This window comes from Pseudophryne corroboree, chromosome 2 (genome assembly GCF_028390025.1).
Source record: "Pseudophryne corroboree isolate aPseCor3 chromosome 2, aPseCor3.hap2, whole genome shotgun sequence".
NCBI classification, from domain to species: Eukaryota; Metazoa; Chordata; class Amphibia; order Anura; family Myobatrachidae; genus Pseudophryne; species Pseudophryne corroboree.
This window is the reverse complement of record NC_086445.1, coordinates 1,047,488,391-1,047,505,527: the sequence shown is the minus strand read 5'-3', so window position 1 is coordinate 1,047,505,527 and position 17,137 is coordinate 1,047,488,391. Positions and strand designations below refer to the sequence as shown.

The 17,137-nt window shown below is 49.9% G+C and overlaps 1 protein-coding gene across 1 annotated transcript in view; it reads right to left on the bottom strand.

The window, feature by feature from the left end:
• Positions 1-17,137, bottom strand: part of SPAG17 (sperm associated antigen 17) — a 481,673-nt gene that overhangs the window by 202,365 nt on the left and 262,171 nt on the right. Inside the window, exons 4-7 of the mRNA XM_063956879.1 lie at positions 9,028-9,159; positions 8,430-8,598; positions 8,159-8,335; positions 6,595-6,776 (exon numbers count right to left, since the gene is read on the bottom strand). Coding sequence (XP_063812949.1) covers positions 6,595-6,776; positions 8,159-8,335; positions 8,430-8,598; positions 9,028-9,159 — 660 coding nt within the window. The remainder of the gene's footprint in view (positions 1-6,594; positions 6,777-8,158; positions 8,336-8,429; positions 8,599-9,027; positions 9,160-17,137) is intronic.

The following is a 17,137-nucleotide window of genomic DNA, read 5'->3' as shown; positions in this document are numbered from 1 at the left end:
GAGGAGCACTGCCAGAGCCCTGCAAAATGACCTCCAGCAAGCCACAAATGTGCATGTGTCTACTCAAATAATCAAAAACAGACTCCATGAGGGTGGTATGAGGGCCCGACGTCCACAGGTGGGGGTTGTGCTTACAGCCCAACACCGTGCAGGACGTTTGGCATTTGCCAGAGAACACCAAGATTGGCAAATTCGCCACTGGCGCCCTGTGCTCTTCACAGATGAAAGCAGGTTCTCACTGAGCACATGTGACAGACGTGAGTCTGGAAACGCCAAGGAGAACGTTCTGCTGCCTGCAACATCCTCCAGCATGACCGGTTTGGCAGTGGGTCAGTAATGGTGCGGGGTGGCCTTTCTTTGGGGGGCCACACAGCCCTCCATGTGCTCCATGTGCTCGCCAGAGGTAGCCTGACTGCCATTAGGTACCGAGATGAGATCCTCAGACCCCTTGCGAGACCATATGCTGGTGCTGTTGGCCCTGGGTTCATCCTAATGCAAGACAATGCTAGACCTCATGTGGCTGGAGTGTGTCAGCAGTTCCTGCAAGACGAAGGCATTGATGCTATGGACTGGCCCGCCCGCTCCCCAGACCTGAATCCAATTGAGCACATCTGGGACATCATGTCTCGCTCCATCCACCAACGCCACGTTGCACCACAGACTGTCCAGGAGTTGGCGGATGCTTTAGTCCAGGTCTGGGAGGAGATCCCTCAGGAGACCATCTGCCACCTCATCAGCAGCATGCCCAGGCGTTGTAGGGAAGTCATACAGGCACGTGGAGGCCACACACACTACTGAGCCTCATTTTGACTTGTTTTAAGGACATTACATCAAAGTTGGATCAGCCTGTAGTGTGTTTTTCCACTTTAATTTTGAGTGTGACTCCAAATCCAGACCTCCATGGGTTAATAAATTTGATTTCCATTGATAATTTTTGTGTGATTTTGTTGTCAACACATTCAACTATGTAAATAACAAAGTATTTAATAAGAATATTTCATTCATTCAGATCTAGGATGTGTTGTTTAAGTGTTCCCTTTATTTTTTTGAGCAGTGTATATAATAAACCATATTCTTGTGAAGTATAATGTAACATATGTATAATGCATAATTCAAGTGCACTAGGATAGAGTCTAAAACCTGATCCCTAGAGGAGGAGAAGGGCCCACAGGCAGTGGGGCCCACCGGGGGTTTCCCCTGTGGGCCAGAACGACCCTGGGTGTGCATCATCCTCTCCCCAATGCATGTGAGGATCTCCGGTTAGACCTGCAGAGTCGATTCCGTCACTTCCGGCGGAAGTAGTATGCGTTCCACGTACAGTGGACTGCATACCCATTTTAAAGGTTTAAATAAGATTAAAAATAGCTTATCTCTTAAAGTCGGTACATAATGGATTTATTAGCTATTATACTATATATGTTTTTGATGGAGTCAATGTATGTTTGTATGTTTTTAATGACCACAGAGGAGAATTACCAAACCCCTCCCCTAAACAAGGAGGGACCAACAGTCGGTATAAATATGATTCTCAGCTCATTCTCACCCTGAGGAAGACACATCATCGACACGCGTTGGTGAAGCGGGTGATAAACACCTGTTTTATGCCTACCAGAGACTTAACACTTCCCATTCCAGGGGCCTACTCCGTACTTTGAACCCCATCAGGTCAGGTGTTTAAAGACCCTTTTTTCTTAACATCAGTTCTCTGACACCAGGTTGTGATAACAGTGTGTACATCACCAAATATTTTTTTTAAAAATACTGTTTGTTTACAATAAATCAAGCTGTTTGGGAGTCAGACAGCGATTGGGATCTTAATTTATCCCTACATATCCCATTATTTATACGGGAATTTGGCAAAGGGACTCTTGAAGAAGTTTATGAAGAGTATCCCCGACATAGAAAAGAAACCTTGATATGCAGTTTACAGTTGATTACGTTGTAAGTTGGGTACGCGCCTCACCCCCTTTCTTTCCTATCTATTCTTCAGCACAGTTTGGGAAATCTGTAGAGGAGAGAGTGGTTTATAATGAACACCTGCCGCGGTGAACCTTTATGTGTGGACCCTAAAGAAGCCTTTATGTGTGGACCCTACTTCACTTAGGTATGAGTACGGTACGATAACCCATTGATTCAACTATCGGTGGAGGAGAAGTCTCCTGTGGATCACCTCTGCCTATCCTTCTGCACTACTAGACTTTTTGTGTTTTGAACATACTACACTATGGGCCTAATTCTAAGTTGATCGCAGCAGCAAATTTGTTAGCAGTTGGGCAAAACCATGTGCACTGCAGGGGGGACAGATATAGGGGGTAATTCTGAGTTGATCGCAGCAGCAAGTTTGTTAGCAATTGGGCAAAACCATGTGCACTGCAGGGGAGGCAGATATAACATTGGCAGAGAGTTAGATTTGGGTGGGTTATTTCGTTTCTGTGCGGTGTAAATACTGGCTGCTTTATTTTTACACTGCAATTTAGATTTCAGTTTGAATGCACCCCACCCAAATCTAACTCTCTCTGCACATGTTATATCTGCCCCTCCTGCAGTGCACATGGTTTTGCCCAACTGCTAACAAATTTGCTGCTGCGATCAACTCGGATTTAGGCCCTATATTGGCTTTTTTTTTTTCTTTTTGTTCTTTTTATTATACCACATTGAGGATGTCCTCTTCTGGAATATCTATGGACATGTGACATTCCTAGAGAAAACTGAGAAATTCTACATATTCCTTGGGGTATCCTGAACGAGGACTTTTTTCCATCTGATATAATGTATATGTGAATTTTGTTATTAGTGAGCACAAAATATCTAACTGTGGTTCCGATTTTCAATTAGGGACACAGAGACGCCTGGGAAAGCCAGAGTATTGGCAGGTGGTCAGGGTGTCAGGAACCCACCGGGTGTGCAAAGTCACAGAATATAGTAAAATATATTCAGGATGATATATATAGAGGGCAGGGGAATACAGGTAATACACAGAGGAACAATCCACACACACCTGTACTACTGACCTGCCCGTCACTGTTACATCACACACACCTGTACTACTGACCTGCCCGTCACTGTTACACCACACACACCTGTACTACTGACCTGCCCGTCACTGTTACACCACACACACCTGTACCACTGACCTGCCCGTCACTGTTACACCACACACACCTGTACTACTGACCTGCCCGTCACTGTTACACCACACACACCTGTACTACTGACCTGCTCGTCACTGTTACACCACACACACCTGTACTACTGACCTGCCCGTCACTGTTACACCACATCCACCTGTACTACTGACCTGCCCGTCACTGTTACACCACACACACCTGTACTACTGACCTGCCCGTCACTGTTACACCATACACACCTGTACTACTGACCTGCCCGTCACTGTTACACCACACACACCTGTACTACTGACCTGCTCGTCACTGTTACACCACACACACCTGTACTACTGACCTGCCCGTCACTGTTACACCACACCCACCTGTACTACTGACCTGCCCGTCGCTGTTACACCACACACACCTGTACTACTGACCTGCCCGTCACTGTTACACCACACACACCTGTACTACTGACCTGCCCGTCACTGTTACACCACACACACCTGTACTACTGACCTGCCCGTCACTGTTACACCACACACACCTGTACTACTGACCTGCCCGTCACTGTTACACCGCACACACCTGTACTACTGACTTGCCCGTCACTGTTACACCGTACACACCTGTACTACTGACCTGCCCGTCACTGTTACACCACACACACCTGTACTACTGACCTGCCCGTCACTGTTACACCGTACACACCTGTACTACTGACCTGCCCGTCACTGTTACACCACACACACCTGTACTACTGACCTGCCCGTCACTGTTACACCACACACACCTGTACTACTGACCTGCCCGTCACTGTTACATCACACACACCTGTACTACTGACCTGCCCGTCACTGTTACACCACACATACCTGTACTACTGACCTGCCCGTCACTGTTACACCACACACACCTGTACTACTGACCTGCCCGTCACTGTTACACCACACATACCTGTACTACTGACCTGCCCGTCACTGTTACACCACACATACCTGTACTACTGACCTGCCCGTCACTGTTACACCACACACACCTGCACTACTGACCTGCCCGTCACTGTTACACCACACACACACCTGTACTACTGACCTGCCCGTCACTGTTACACCACACACACCTGTACTACTGACCTGCCCGTCACTGTTACACCACACACCTGTACTACTGTCCTGCCCGTCACTGTTACACCACGCACACCTGTACTACTGACCTGCCCGTCACTGTTACACCACACACACCTGTACTACTGACCTGCCCGTCACTGTTACACCACGCACACCTGTACTACTGACCTGCCCGTCACTGTTACACCACACACACCTGTACTACTGACCTGCCCGTCACTGTTACTCCACACACCTGTACTACTGTCCTGCCCGTCACTGTTACACCACGCACACCTGTACTACTGACCTGCCCGTCACTGTTACACCATACACACCTGTACTACTGACCTGCCCGTCACTGTTACACCACGCACACCTGTACTACTGACCTGCCCGTCACTGTTACACCACACACACCTGTACTACTGACCTGCCCGTCACTGTTACTCCACACACACCTGTACTACTGACCTGCCCGTCACTGTTACACCACACACACCTGTACTACTGACCTGCCCGTCACTGTTACACCGCACACACCTGTACTACACCTGTACTACTGACCTGCCCGTCACTGTTACACCACACACACCCGTACTACTGACCTGCCCGTCACTGTTACACCACACATACCTGTACTACTGACCTGCCCGTCACTGTTACACCACACACACCTGTACTACTGACCTGCCCGTCACTGTTACACCACACACACCTGTACTACTGACCTGCCCGTCACTGTTACACCACACACCTGTACTACTGACCTGCCCGTCACTGTTACACCACACACACCTGTACTACTGACCTGCCCGTCACTGTTACACCACACATACCTGTACTACTGACCTGCCCGTCACTGTTACACCACACATACCTGTACTACTGACCTGCCCGTCACTGTTACACCACACACACCTGCACTACTGACCTGCCCGTCACTGTTACACCACACACACACCTGTACTACTGACCTGCCCGTCACTGTTACACCACACACACCTGTACTACTGACCTGCCCGTCACTGTTACACCACACACCTGTACTACTGTCCTGCCCGTCACTGTTACACCACGCACACCTGTACTACTGACCTGCCCGTCACTGTTACACCACACACACCTGTACTACTGACCTGCCCGTCACTGTTACACCACGCACACCTGTACTACTGACCTGCCCGTCACTGTTACTCCACACACCTGTACTACTGTCCTGCCCGTCACTGTTACACCACGCACACCTGTACTACTGACCTGCCCGTCACTGTTACACCATACACACCTGTACTACTGACCTGCCCGTCACTGTTACACCACGCACACCTGTACTACTGACCTGCCCGTCACTGTTACACCACACACACCTGTACTACTGACCTGCCCGTCACTGTTACTCCACACACACCTGTACTACTGACCTGCCCGTCACTGTTACACCACACACACCTGTACTACTGACCTGCCCGTCACTGTTACACCGCACACACCTGTACTACACCTGTACTACTGACCTGCCCGTCACTGTTACACCACACACACCCGTACTACTGACCTGCCCGTCACTGTTACACCACACATACCTGTACTACTGACCTGCCCGTCACTGTTACACCACACACACCTGTACTACTGACCTGCCCGTCACTGTTACACCGCACACACCTGTACTACTGACCTGCTCGTCACTGTTACACCGTACACACCTGTACTACTGACCTGCTCGTCACTGTTACACCACACACACCTGTACTACTGACCTGCCCGTCACTGTTACACCACACACACCTGTACTACTGACCTGCCCGTCACTGTTACACCGCACACACCTGTACTACTGACCTGCTCGTCACTGTTACACCGTACACACCTGTACTACTGACCTGCCCGTCACTGTTACACCACACACACCTGTACTACTGACCTGCCCGTCACTGTTACACCACACACACCTGTACTACTGACCTGCCCGTCACTGTTACACCGCACACACCTGTACTACTGACCTGCTCGTCACTGTTACACCACACACACCTGTACTACTGACCTGCCCGTCACTGTTACACCACACACACCCGTACTACTGACCTGCCCGTCACTGTTACACCACACACACCTGTACTACTGACCTGCCCGTCACTGTTACACAACACACACCTGTACTACTGACCTGCCCGTCACTGTTACACCGCACACACCTGTACTACTGACCTGCCCGTCACTGTTACACCACACACACCTGTACTACTGACCTGCCCGTCACTGTTACACCACACACACCTGTACTACTGACCTGCCCGTCACTGTTACACCGCACACACCTGTACTACTGACCTGCCCGTCACTGTTACACCACGCACACCTGTACTACTGACCTGCCCGTCACCATCGCTCCAGTCAGTGGGCTGCGCACTTTCCTTCACCAGGTACAACAGTCTGGCCACCTGGCTGAGGGGAGATTCCATCTTTCCAGCATTCAGAACTGGTTCTAGATATTTCCAGAAGAATTCCAGCGATTTTGTGACTGTCTCCTTCCTCTGTCTCTCGGCTTCTACAACTGCGGGTGGCAGATGTATTGTAAATAAAGGGAGCAGCATTATCCTATACACAGTGATAAGTGGCCAGAGTCTATACTGTGCAATGGAAGCACACCAGGAGCACACAATGTGCATGTGTAGTGTATTCCTGGATAATCCCGCACTGACATAACAGAGATGAGATGTCGCTGCATCTGCTGGTTAGTAACACACGTCTTTGTGCTCTCTGCAGTCGCACAAGTGTCACACCAGGCGTAGTTACAGCAGCCTAATACAGTGACACCCAACCAGGTCATATGCAGAAGGGGCGTTACAGAAAACACGTACATGCTATGAATAAAAACTCATCTACACTGTGGAGTCACATTAATATTACTGCCAGCTAATAGCCGGAGTAACCGCCGTAGCCGCACAGACAGCAGCTAGACGGACTGAACGGCCATCTTAGACATGCGTCTGGTAGCCCCCAGGTTCCTGTAGCGTGTTGTGTCTATCACGTTACCCAGTGTCCGTGCTGTTCTGGTACTTCCTTCTATATTGCACCAACATATAATATTGTGTAGAACACACAAACTCCGCGCAGACAATGCTCTGGTTGGAACTGAACCCATGACCCCAGAACTGTGCACCAATCACTGAGGCAGACTGATAATGTATATACACTGCGCGGGGAACCAGGTACCACTCCCTGACCTCTTATATAATAACTGTCATTATTTATACACAGCCCATAACATGACAGTTAGGAGCTGATTGTCTGGTACTTTATCTCTCTCCAAGACTAGATACATCTTCCCCTGGTTGGTACTTTAGCTCTCTCCAGGCCTTGATATATTTCTCCCTGTATAAAGCAGTGATAAGAGTGGAGAAGTTGCCCATGGCAACCAATCAGCTGCTCTGTATAATTTTATAATATGCAAATTATAAATGTTACTTCAGTGCTGATTGGTTGCCATGGGCAACTTCTCCACTGGCTGACTTCTCCACTCTTATCACTGCTTCATACATTTACCCCTATGTGTGCCGGTCAATGAAGGGGGCCACTACTGGCCAATGACGGAGGGAGTATCTGAGCTTCCTGGCCATATGGTGTGCACCATAATCAGAAGCCTGTCTGGTCCTCTCGCCAGCACAACAGGATGTGACCAGGACGCAGGGGCTACAGTGAGGTACGGCCCAGCCTGATGCCTCACTCCAGCATACAGGTTCTGCTGGATACCCCTCATCACCTGGAGAACTTTAGGTTGGACCAACTCATACCTAAGATGTCAACATCAAGGTCAAGCAATGACTGACTACACTACAACACGTAACCATACTGTACGGCTATATTAAAGGGTATGACAGGAACGGTGGCAGTAGTGTGACTCTGGAGCTGGATCTTCTGCAGATCACCACATACCGTCCGGCGCCGAGTCTGGGTCCTCCTGATGGACCGGCAAGCTTCTGTAGTTCTGGGAAGAGACCCGGATTACACTGGACACATGGACTCCAAGATCAGCCAACAGGGCCAGTATCTGGGGCTGATAGACTCCGAGTACGATGATATAATGCTGGGGTCCATCATCAGGCTCGTCATCTGGGGACGCATGGACAATTCCGTGAGTAGGGACCTAGGTGTGGCGCTATGTTGTAGCTGCTCTAATAATGTGTATGCCCAGATGTGCCGTTACCTATGTAGACATTGGTGTCCTCTTCTTCCCCTCGCCGCCTCAGGGTGGTGGTCTTCTTAATAGTAGCTGGAGCCTCGGGTGCCTTTTTGGCTTTGGTTTTCCCAGAACCCTTTGCACTGGACGGTTTTGCCTTGACACTCTTAGTCGTCTTATCTTGCAGGTTGGCATCCTGCGCCGAATACAAAGCACAGACCAGCGTCAGCTCCCGGAGACCCAGCAATAGCGCGCTACATAAGCAGCCAGCGTACAATCATAAATATAAAGTAAAATAGGAAACGTATTCCAACCAACAAACAAAAATGAGCAAAACATTTCATGCTACAGTACGTGGGGTCCCACGTTACCCATAAGTACTGGGCTAACAAGGCCATGTGGGGTCTGATTCAGAGACACGTCCTCTCCCTGTATTCCTGGGCACCTTCGCCTCCTGTATCTCCTGTGTAGGCACCAACCCATGAGCACCCCTGTAATACCACCTGCACAGGCACGTGCGGCACAGCTGGGGCTGCTATAGGTGTGTAGGTTAGGAGGCCAGTAACAGGGGTACAGGGACGCTGAACACAGCAGTTACCGCACATGACACCTGCCCATCTACTACCTTCCTCTCAGCCTCCCTCCTCTGCAGGTCCTTCTGTTTGATGCACAGGAACTGGAACTTCAGCAGCTTCGCTATCAGTGGAAGCGGTAATTTCTCTCCGTTGTCCAGTAGGAGTTTCGCTGCTTCTGTCACCTGCGGAGCAGAAACAAAGACGTTATAGGAGAGGTGGCCACATACAGCCGCGGCAGGAGGCGTGATGCAACCCAGGGTCGCGGAGAGGTGGCGGTGGGATTACTCGCTGTGACCTAGAACAACATCTTGTATTTGTATTTTAGATTCTGTATTCATTCACTGTGACCACTGTAGCGCACCCAAGATGGCAGCTTCCTGTGCAATATGGTGTCTGCTGAAAATGTATCATGACTAGTATCAGGACTAGTTTTAGCTCCGCCATGGCTGTCTGCTGTTCCTCTATACGGCCCATAAAGACGCTTCTGTTTGTGCAGATAACATGAGATAGGCCCCTGCCTGTCACATGACCTGCGCAGAAAACATGATGTAAGCCCCTGCCAGTCACATGACCTGCACAGATAACAGTGGGATAAGCTCCTGCCAGTCACATGACCTGCACAGATAACATGAGATAATCCCCTACCAGTCACATGACCTGCGCAGATAACATGAGATAGGCCTCTGCTAGTCACTTGACCTGTGCAGATAAAATGAGATATTCCCCTACCAGTCACATGACCTGCGCAGATAATATGAGATAGGCCCCTGCCAGTCACATGACCTGCACAGATAACATGAGATAGGCCCCTGCTAGTCACATGACCTGTGCAGATAAAATGAGATAATCCCCTACCAGTCACATGACCTGCGCAGATAACATGAGATAGGCCCCTGCCAGTCACATGACCTGCACAGATAACATGAGATAATCCCCTACCAGTCACATGACCTGCGCAGATAACATGAGATAGGCCCCTGCCAGTCACATGACCTGTGCAGATAACATGATGTAAGCCCCTGCCAGTCACATGACCTGCGCAGATAACATGATGTAAGCCCCTGCCAGTCACATGACCTGCACAGATAACATGGGGATAAGCCCCTACCAGTCACATGACCTGCGCACATAACATGTGATAGGCCCCTGCCAGTCACATGACCTGCGTGGATAACATGAGATAGGCCCTAGCCAGTCACATGACCTGCGTGGATAACATGGAATAAGTTCAAGACAGTCACATGACCTGTCAGTTACATGATGTATGTATGACTTGACATGATGTCACAATGCTCCTGTCACCTCAGAGAGAGCTGGGGGGGGGGGGGGGGGGGGGAATATAACTACTGCAGACGCTGTATAGATGCACAACATGTCTCAGCTTACCTCCATCATGGTAAGTGTGATTCTCTCATCTGTCTAATCCCTGTCCCTGTATAATTACGCAGGACTGAGAGCTGCTAATAACTACACCCACGTTACCCTGCATATAACTAGGGGTAAATGGTTATACAATAGGGAGTGTGATACATTGCTGGCCATACACTAGGGGGGTAATTCAGGCGGGATCGCTGCAGCGGTCCAGTCGTACCCATGTTGTGGGTACGATGGGATGCGCGGTCCCGCAGGTCAAATGTCACATCCTCTGATTATACGTGCAGCCCATATTATCCCACGTAAGGATATGAACATCGTATCATGGGCCGATTCAGAGCTGATCGCTGCTGTGCGTTTTTGCAGAGGTCTGCGATCAGATTCGGGAGGGGAAACTGCACACAGGCCATTCATTCTTATTCCGCCAGTGGCCCAGCGTTCTCAGGAAGACACGGCCACAGGAAATCTGTCAGAAATTCATCAATGTCTTAGTTAAACTTTTCCATAAAGGGATGAAAACTTTGATGTGCAGAACAAAGCAGGAGGCCAGTGGTGGCCGCAGTGTACGGGGTGTTACTTGTGGAGCGCACAGTAGGGACCGTCACCAGCGCCCCCTCCCTCCCTCCCCGGCAATTTGTTCTAATGTACATACCCCACGTTTCCCATAAGCTGCCCTGACCTGGAGACGTTGTGTCTTACTGTGCGCTCACCTCTGATACCTGCATCTTATATACACTCCTGTGACGACATATTATACCCTGCGCTCCCCTGACCGCACTCACTTCCTTTATATCTATTACAGGCACTGGAGCGTAACGGAAGTTACTGTAGTTCCACGCCGCGTTGGCCTCCTTTATGTGTGATCAGTTGGAGAGATGTTTATAGTATAATGTACAGCTATACTGCCACACATACACCGGCGTGCGCTATAAGGAGGCTGTGAATTTATGGCAGAACGGAAGGCTAAATAAATCCTATATAATAAAAGGCTAATGCTGCTGCTCATCTCTGTGGGGGGAATGCAAGTGTTTTGCACGCTGACAGCCACTAGATGGCGCCCATTGGAGCAAATCAAGTGTTTCTCTGTTCGGGTGCATACATTACTGTTGTGTCGTTCAGTCATGTTGACGGGCTGGTAACTAGTGTTGGAATAATGCAGTGTCTGGATGTAACGCTGGCATCGGCCCTGGCAGAGGTCTGTGACTCCGGCTTCTGTCACTGGGTCCCAGAGCTGGACCCGGAGGAGCGGGCGCACACGTGGCTAATCCTTACCCACATATCCTTGGGGCCCCTCTGATCTGTGGAGCCCTGTACAGGTGTCCCCTTTGACCCCCCCATCCCTTGTCGCCGTCCCTGGAAGAGACGGGCGGCACTCCGCGGCTTAATAAATAATTAAGACAGCTACCACAGGATATGAAAGGTGGCAATAAATGCACCTGAAATGTTGACAACAAGCTGTGGTAGCTGTCTTCATTATTTATTAAGCCATGGAGTGCCGCCCGTCTCTTCTATTGTAATACTAATTTTATATATATACAGGTTGAGTCTCCCTTATCCAAAATGCTTGGGACCAGAGGTATTTTGGATATGGGATTTTTCCGTATTTTGGAATAATTGCATACCATAATCAGATATCATGGTGATGGGACCTAAATCTAAGCACAGAATGCATTTATGTTACATATACACCTTATACACACAGCCTGAAGGTCATTTTAACCAATATTTTTTATAATTTTGTGCATTAAACAAAGTGTGTCTACATTTACACAATTCATTTATGTTTCATATACACCTTATACACACAGCCTGAAGGTCATTTAATACAATATTTTTAATAACTCTGTGTATTAAACAAAGTTTGTGTACATTGAGCCATCAAAAAACAAAGGTTTCACTATCTCACTCTCACTCAAAAAAGTCCGTATTTCGGAATATTCCGTATTTCGGAATATTTGGATATGGGATACTCAACCTGTATATATATATATATATATATATATATATATATATATACACACACACACTATTCTGCTGACCACTTTGCCCAATATATATCGTGCCACCACACAGGGGCGTCACTGGGGCTAATAACATCCGGAACAGTGAACCACTCTTTCCTGGAGCTGCTGGCCTGGCCCTGGAGACTAGTCTACCTGCACAGTGCACACTGCCGGCTCTTACTCTGAGACAGGTGCAGAGGGTGACCCCCAAGTGCGGCCCGCTCCCCCCATGACACCACTGCCACCACACTGTGCGCCGGGCTGGACGTGTCTGCCAGCTATCTTGCTGCATTCTGTGTTCTCCTCGCGGGTTGTAGCGAGTGTCTGAGGCTGCGCCGGTATTCTGTACTGAACATTATCGTAGTCTGTACTTATTATTTATCACTGTATTTGCTGTACAATATCTCCGGGAAAAGGAATCTTTACAAAAAATAAAAATAAAATATACCGTGTTCCAAATCAGCCGGCTCTCCTCACTTTAATAAACAACCGGCCCCAGTGCCCGAACACATAAAGTAATATAATCGGGCTGCAATCAATTTGACGGCTGGCGAGATCTCGGTGATCAAGATACAGACGCTGGAATACCGGCTCACAGGGGCTATTCCCACTCGTGGGTGTCCACAACACCCATACAGTGGGAATAGATCCTGCGGTGAGCGCAGCAAGCCCGCAAGGGGACTCGTAGCGCTCACACCGCTGCCGGCATTGTGGCAAACGGGATGCCGATGTCGGCATACTGACAGCCGGCATCACGTACGCCGGGAATACATATGTATTCCATATAATTGTCCTATGTAGAGAACGGCACTCACGGCAAAAAGGTGCAGTTTAATCAACGTTTCGAGGATTACACACCTTCATCAAGACACACCAACTTTACACCAACCCACGTTTGGTGTGTCCTGATGAAGGGGAGTAATCCTCGAAACGTTGATTAAACTGCACCTTTTTGCCGTGAGTGCCCTTCTCTACATTGGATGATCTTATATATGTGTGTGCTTCACTACGGGATGAGGATGGTAAATGAGAATTATAGTTGTTCATTAATTTAAGTTGGTTGGAGATCTAGTATATTGGCATATCTTGCTTCCCTGATCCACTTTGTGTAGTGGCCGGACCCCTTTTTGGTCCCCCAAGGGACCCTGCTCTTCCCACTATATAACTCTAGGTCTGTGACTTCCTGCTGCCTCCATTCCCCTCCTCACATCATGTCACTGCCCCTGTCACATGCAGCCCTGTCCTCACTGACACATCACTCATCTCCTGATATACTCTGTGCTGCTGGGGACCCTGCTCTTCCCACTATATAACTCTAGGTCTGTGACTTCCTGCTGCCTCCATTCCCCTCCTCACATCATGTCACTGCCCCTGTCACATGCAGCCCTGTCCTCACTGACACATCACTCATCTCCTGATATACTCTGTGCTGCTGGGGACCCTGCTCCTCCCACTATATAACTCTCAGTCTGTGACTTCCTGCTGCCTCCATTCCCCTCCTCACATCATGTCACTGCCCCTGTCACATGCAGCCCTGTCCTCACTAACACATCACTCATCTCCTGATATACTCTGTGCTGCTGGGGACCCTGCTCCTTCCACTATATAACTCTCAGTCTGTGGCTTCCTGCTGCCTTCATTCCTCTCCTCACATCATGTCACTGCCCCTGTCACATGCAGCCCTGTCCTCACTGACACATCACTCATCTCCTGATATACTCTGTGCTGCTGGGGACTCTGCTCCTCCCACTATATAACTCTCAGTCTGTGGCTTCCTGCTGCCTCCATTCCTCTCCTCACATCATGTCACTGCCCCTGTCACATGCAGCCCTATCCTCACTGACACATCACTCATCTCCTGATATACTCTGTGCTGCTGGGGACACTGCTCCTCCCACTATATAACTCTCAGTCTGTGACTTCCTGCTGCCTCCATTCCTCTCCTCAGATCATGTCACTGCCCCTGTCACATGCAGCCCTGTCCTCACTGATACATCATTCATCTCCTGATATACTCTGTGCTGCTGGGGACACTGCTCCTCCCACTATATAACTCTCAGTCTGTGGCTTCCTGCTGCCTCCATTCTCCTCCTCACATCATGTCACTGCCGCTGTCACATGCAGCCCTGTCCTCACTGACACATCATTCATCTACTGATATACTCTGTGCTGCTGGGGCCCTGTTCCTCCCACTATATAACTCTCAGTCTGTGACTTCCTGCTGCCTCCATTCCCCTCCTCACATCATGTCACTGCCCCTGTCACATGCAGCCCTGTCCTCACTGACACATCACTCATCTCCTGATATACTCTGTGCTGCTGGGGACTCTGCTCCTCCCACTATATAACTCTCAGTCTGTGGCTTCCTGCTGCCTCCATTCCCCTCCTCACATCGAGTCACTGCCCCTGTCACATGCAGCCCTGTCCTCACTGACATATCACTCATCTCCTGATATACTCTGTGCTGCTGGGGACACTACTCCTCCCACTATATAACTCTCAGTCTGTGGCTTCCTGCTGCCTCCATTCCCCTCCTCACATCATATCACTGCTCCTGTCACATGCAGCCCTGTCCTCACTGACACATCACTCATCTCCTGATACACTCTGTGCTGCTGGGGACCCTGCTCCTACCACTATATAACTCTCAGTCTGTGGCTTCCTGCTGCCTCCATTCCCCTCCTCACATCATGTCACTGCCCCTGTCACATGCAGCTCTGTCCTCACTGACATCACTCATCTCCTGATATACTCTGTGCTGCTGGGGACCCTGCTCTTCACACTATATAACTCTCAGTCTGTGACTTCCTGCTGCCTCCATTCCCCTCCTCACATCATGTCACTGCCCCTGTCACATGCAGCCCTGTCCTCACTGACATATCACTCATCTCCTGATATACTCTGTGCTGCTGGGGACACTGCTCCTCCCACTATATAACTCTCAGTCTGTGGCTTCCTGCTGCCTCCATTCCCCTCCTCACATCATGTCACTGCCCCTGTCACATGCAGCCCTGTCCTCACTGACACATCACTCATCTCCTGATATACTCTGTGCTGCTGGGGACCCTGCTCCCCCCACTATATAACTCTCAGTCTGTGGCTTCCTGCTGCCTCCATTCCCCTCCTCACATCATGTCACTGCCTCTGTCACATGCAGCCCTGTCCTCACTGACACATCACTCATCTCCTGATATACTCTGTGCTGCTGGGGACCCTGCTCCTCCCACTATATAACTCTCAGTCTGTGACTTCCTGCTGCCTCCATTCCCCTCCTCACATCATGTCACTGCCCCTGTCACATGCAGCCCTGTCCTCACACATCACTCATCTCCTGATATACTCTGTGCTGCTGGGGACCCTGCTCCTCCCACTATATAACTCTCGGTCTGTGGCTTCCTGCTGCCTCCATTCCCCTCCTCACATCATGTCACTGCCCCTGTCACATGCAGCCCTGTCCTCACTGACACATCCCTCATCTCCTGAAATACTCTGTGCTGCTGGGACCCTGCTCCTCCCTCTATATAACGCTCAGTCTGTGGCTTCCTGCTGCCTCCATTCCCCTCCTCACATCATGTCACTGCCCCTGTCACATGCAGCCCTGTCCTCACTGACACATCATTCATCTCCTGATATACTCTGTGCTGCTGGGGACACTGCTCCTCCCACTATATAACTCTCAGTCTGTGGCTTCCTGCTGCCTCCATTCCTCTCCTCAGATCATGTCACTGCCCCTGTCACATGCAGCCCTGTCCTCACTGATACATCATTCATCTCCTGATATACTCTGTGCTGCTGGGGACACTGCTCCTCCCACTATATAACTCTCAGTCTGTGGCTTCCTGCTGCCTCCATTCTCCTCCTCACATCATGTCACTGCCGCTGTCACATGCAGCCCTGTCCTCACTGACACATCATTCATCTACTGATATACTCTGTGCTGCTGGGGCCCTGTTCCTCCCACTATATAACTCTCAGTCTGTGACTTCCTGCTGCCTCCATTCCCCTCCTCACATCATGTCACTGCCCCTGTCACATGCAGCCCTGTCCTCACTGACACATCCCTCATCTCCTGAAATACTCTGTGCTGCTGGGACCCTGCTACTTCCCCTATATAACTCTCAGTCTGTGGCTTCCTGCTGCCTCCATTCCTCTCCTCAGATCATGTCACTGCCCCTGTCACATGCAGCCCTGTCCTCACTGACACATCACTCATGTCCTGATATATTCTGTGCTGCTGGTGACCCTGCTCCTCCCACTATATAACTCTCAGTCTGACTTCCTGCTGCCTCCATTCCTCTCCTCACATCATGTCACTGCCCCTGTCACATGCAGCCCTGTCCTCACTGACACATCACTCATCTCCTGATATACTCTGTGCTGCTGGGGACCCTGCTCCTATTACTATATAACTCTCAGTCTGTGGCTTCCTGCTGCCTCCATTCCTCTCCTCACATCATGTCACTGCCCCTGTCACATGCAGTGCTGTCCTCACTGACACATCACTCATCTCCTGATATACTCTGTGCTGCTGGGGACCCTGCTCCTCCCACTATATAACTCTCAGTCTGTGGCTTCCTGCTGCCTCCATTCCCCTCCTCACATCATGTCACTGCCCCTGTCACATGCAGCCCTGTCCTCACTGACATATCATGCATGTCCTGATATAGTCTGTGCTGCTGGCCCACCCTAGGGGTGCTAGGGATGTGTTACCCCCGTTACCCCCATAGTGTTTGTTTTCAGATTGTAAGTCATATGTGTACCATGTTTAGTGTAAATTGCACCA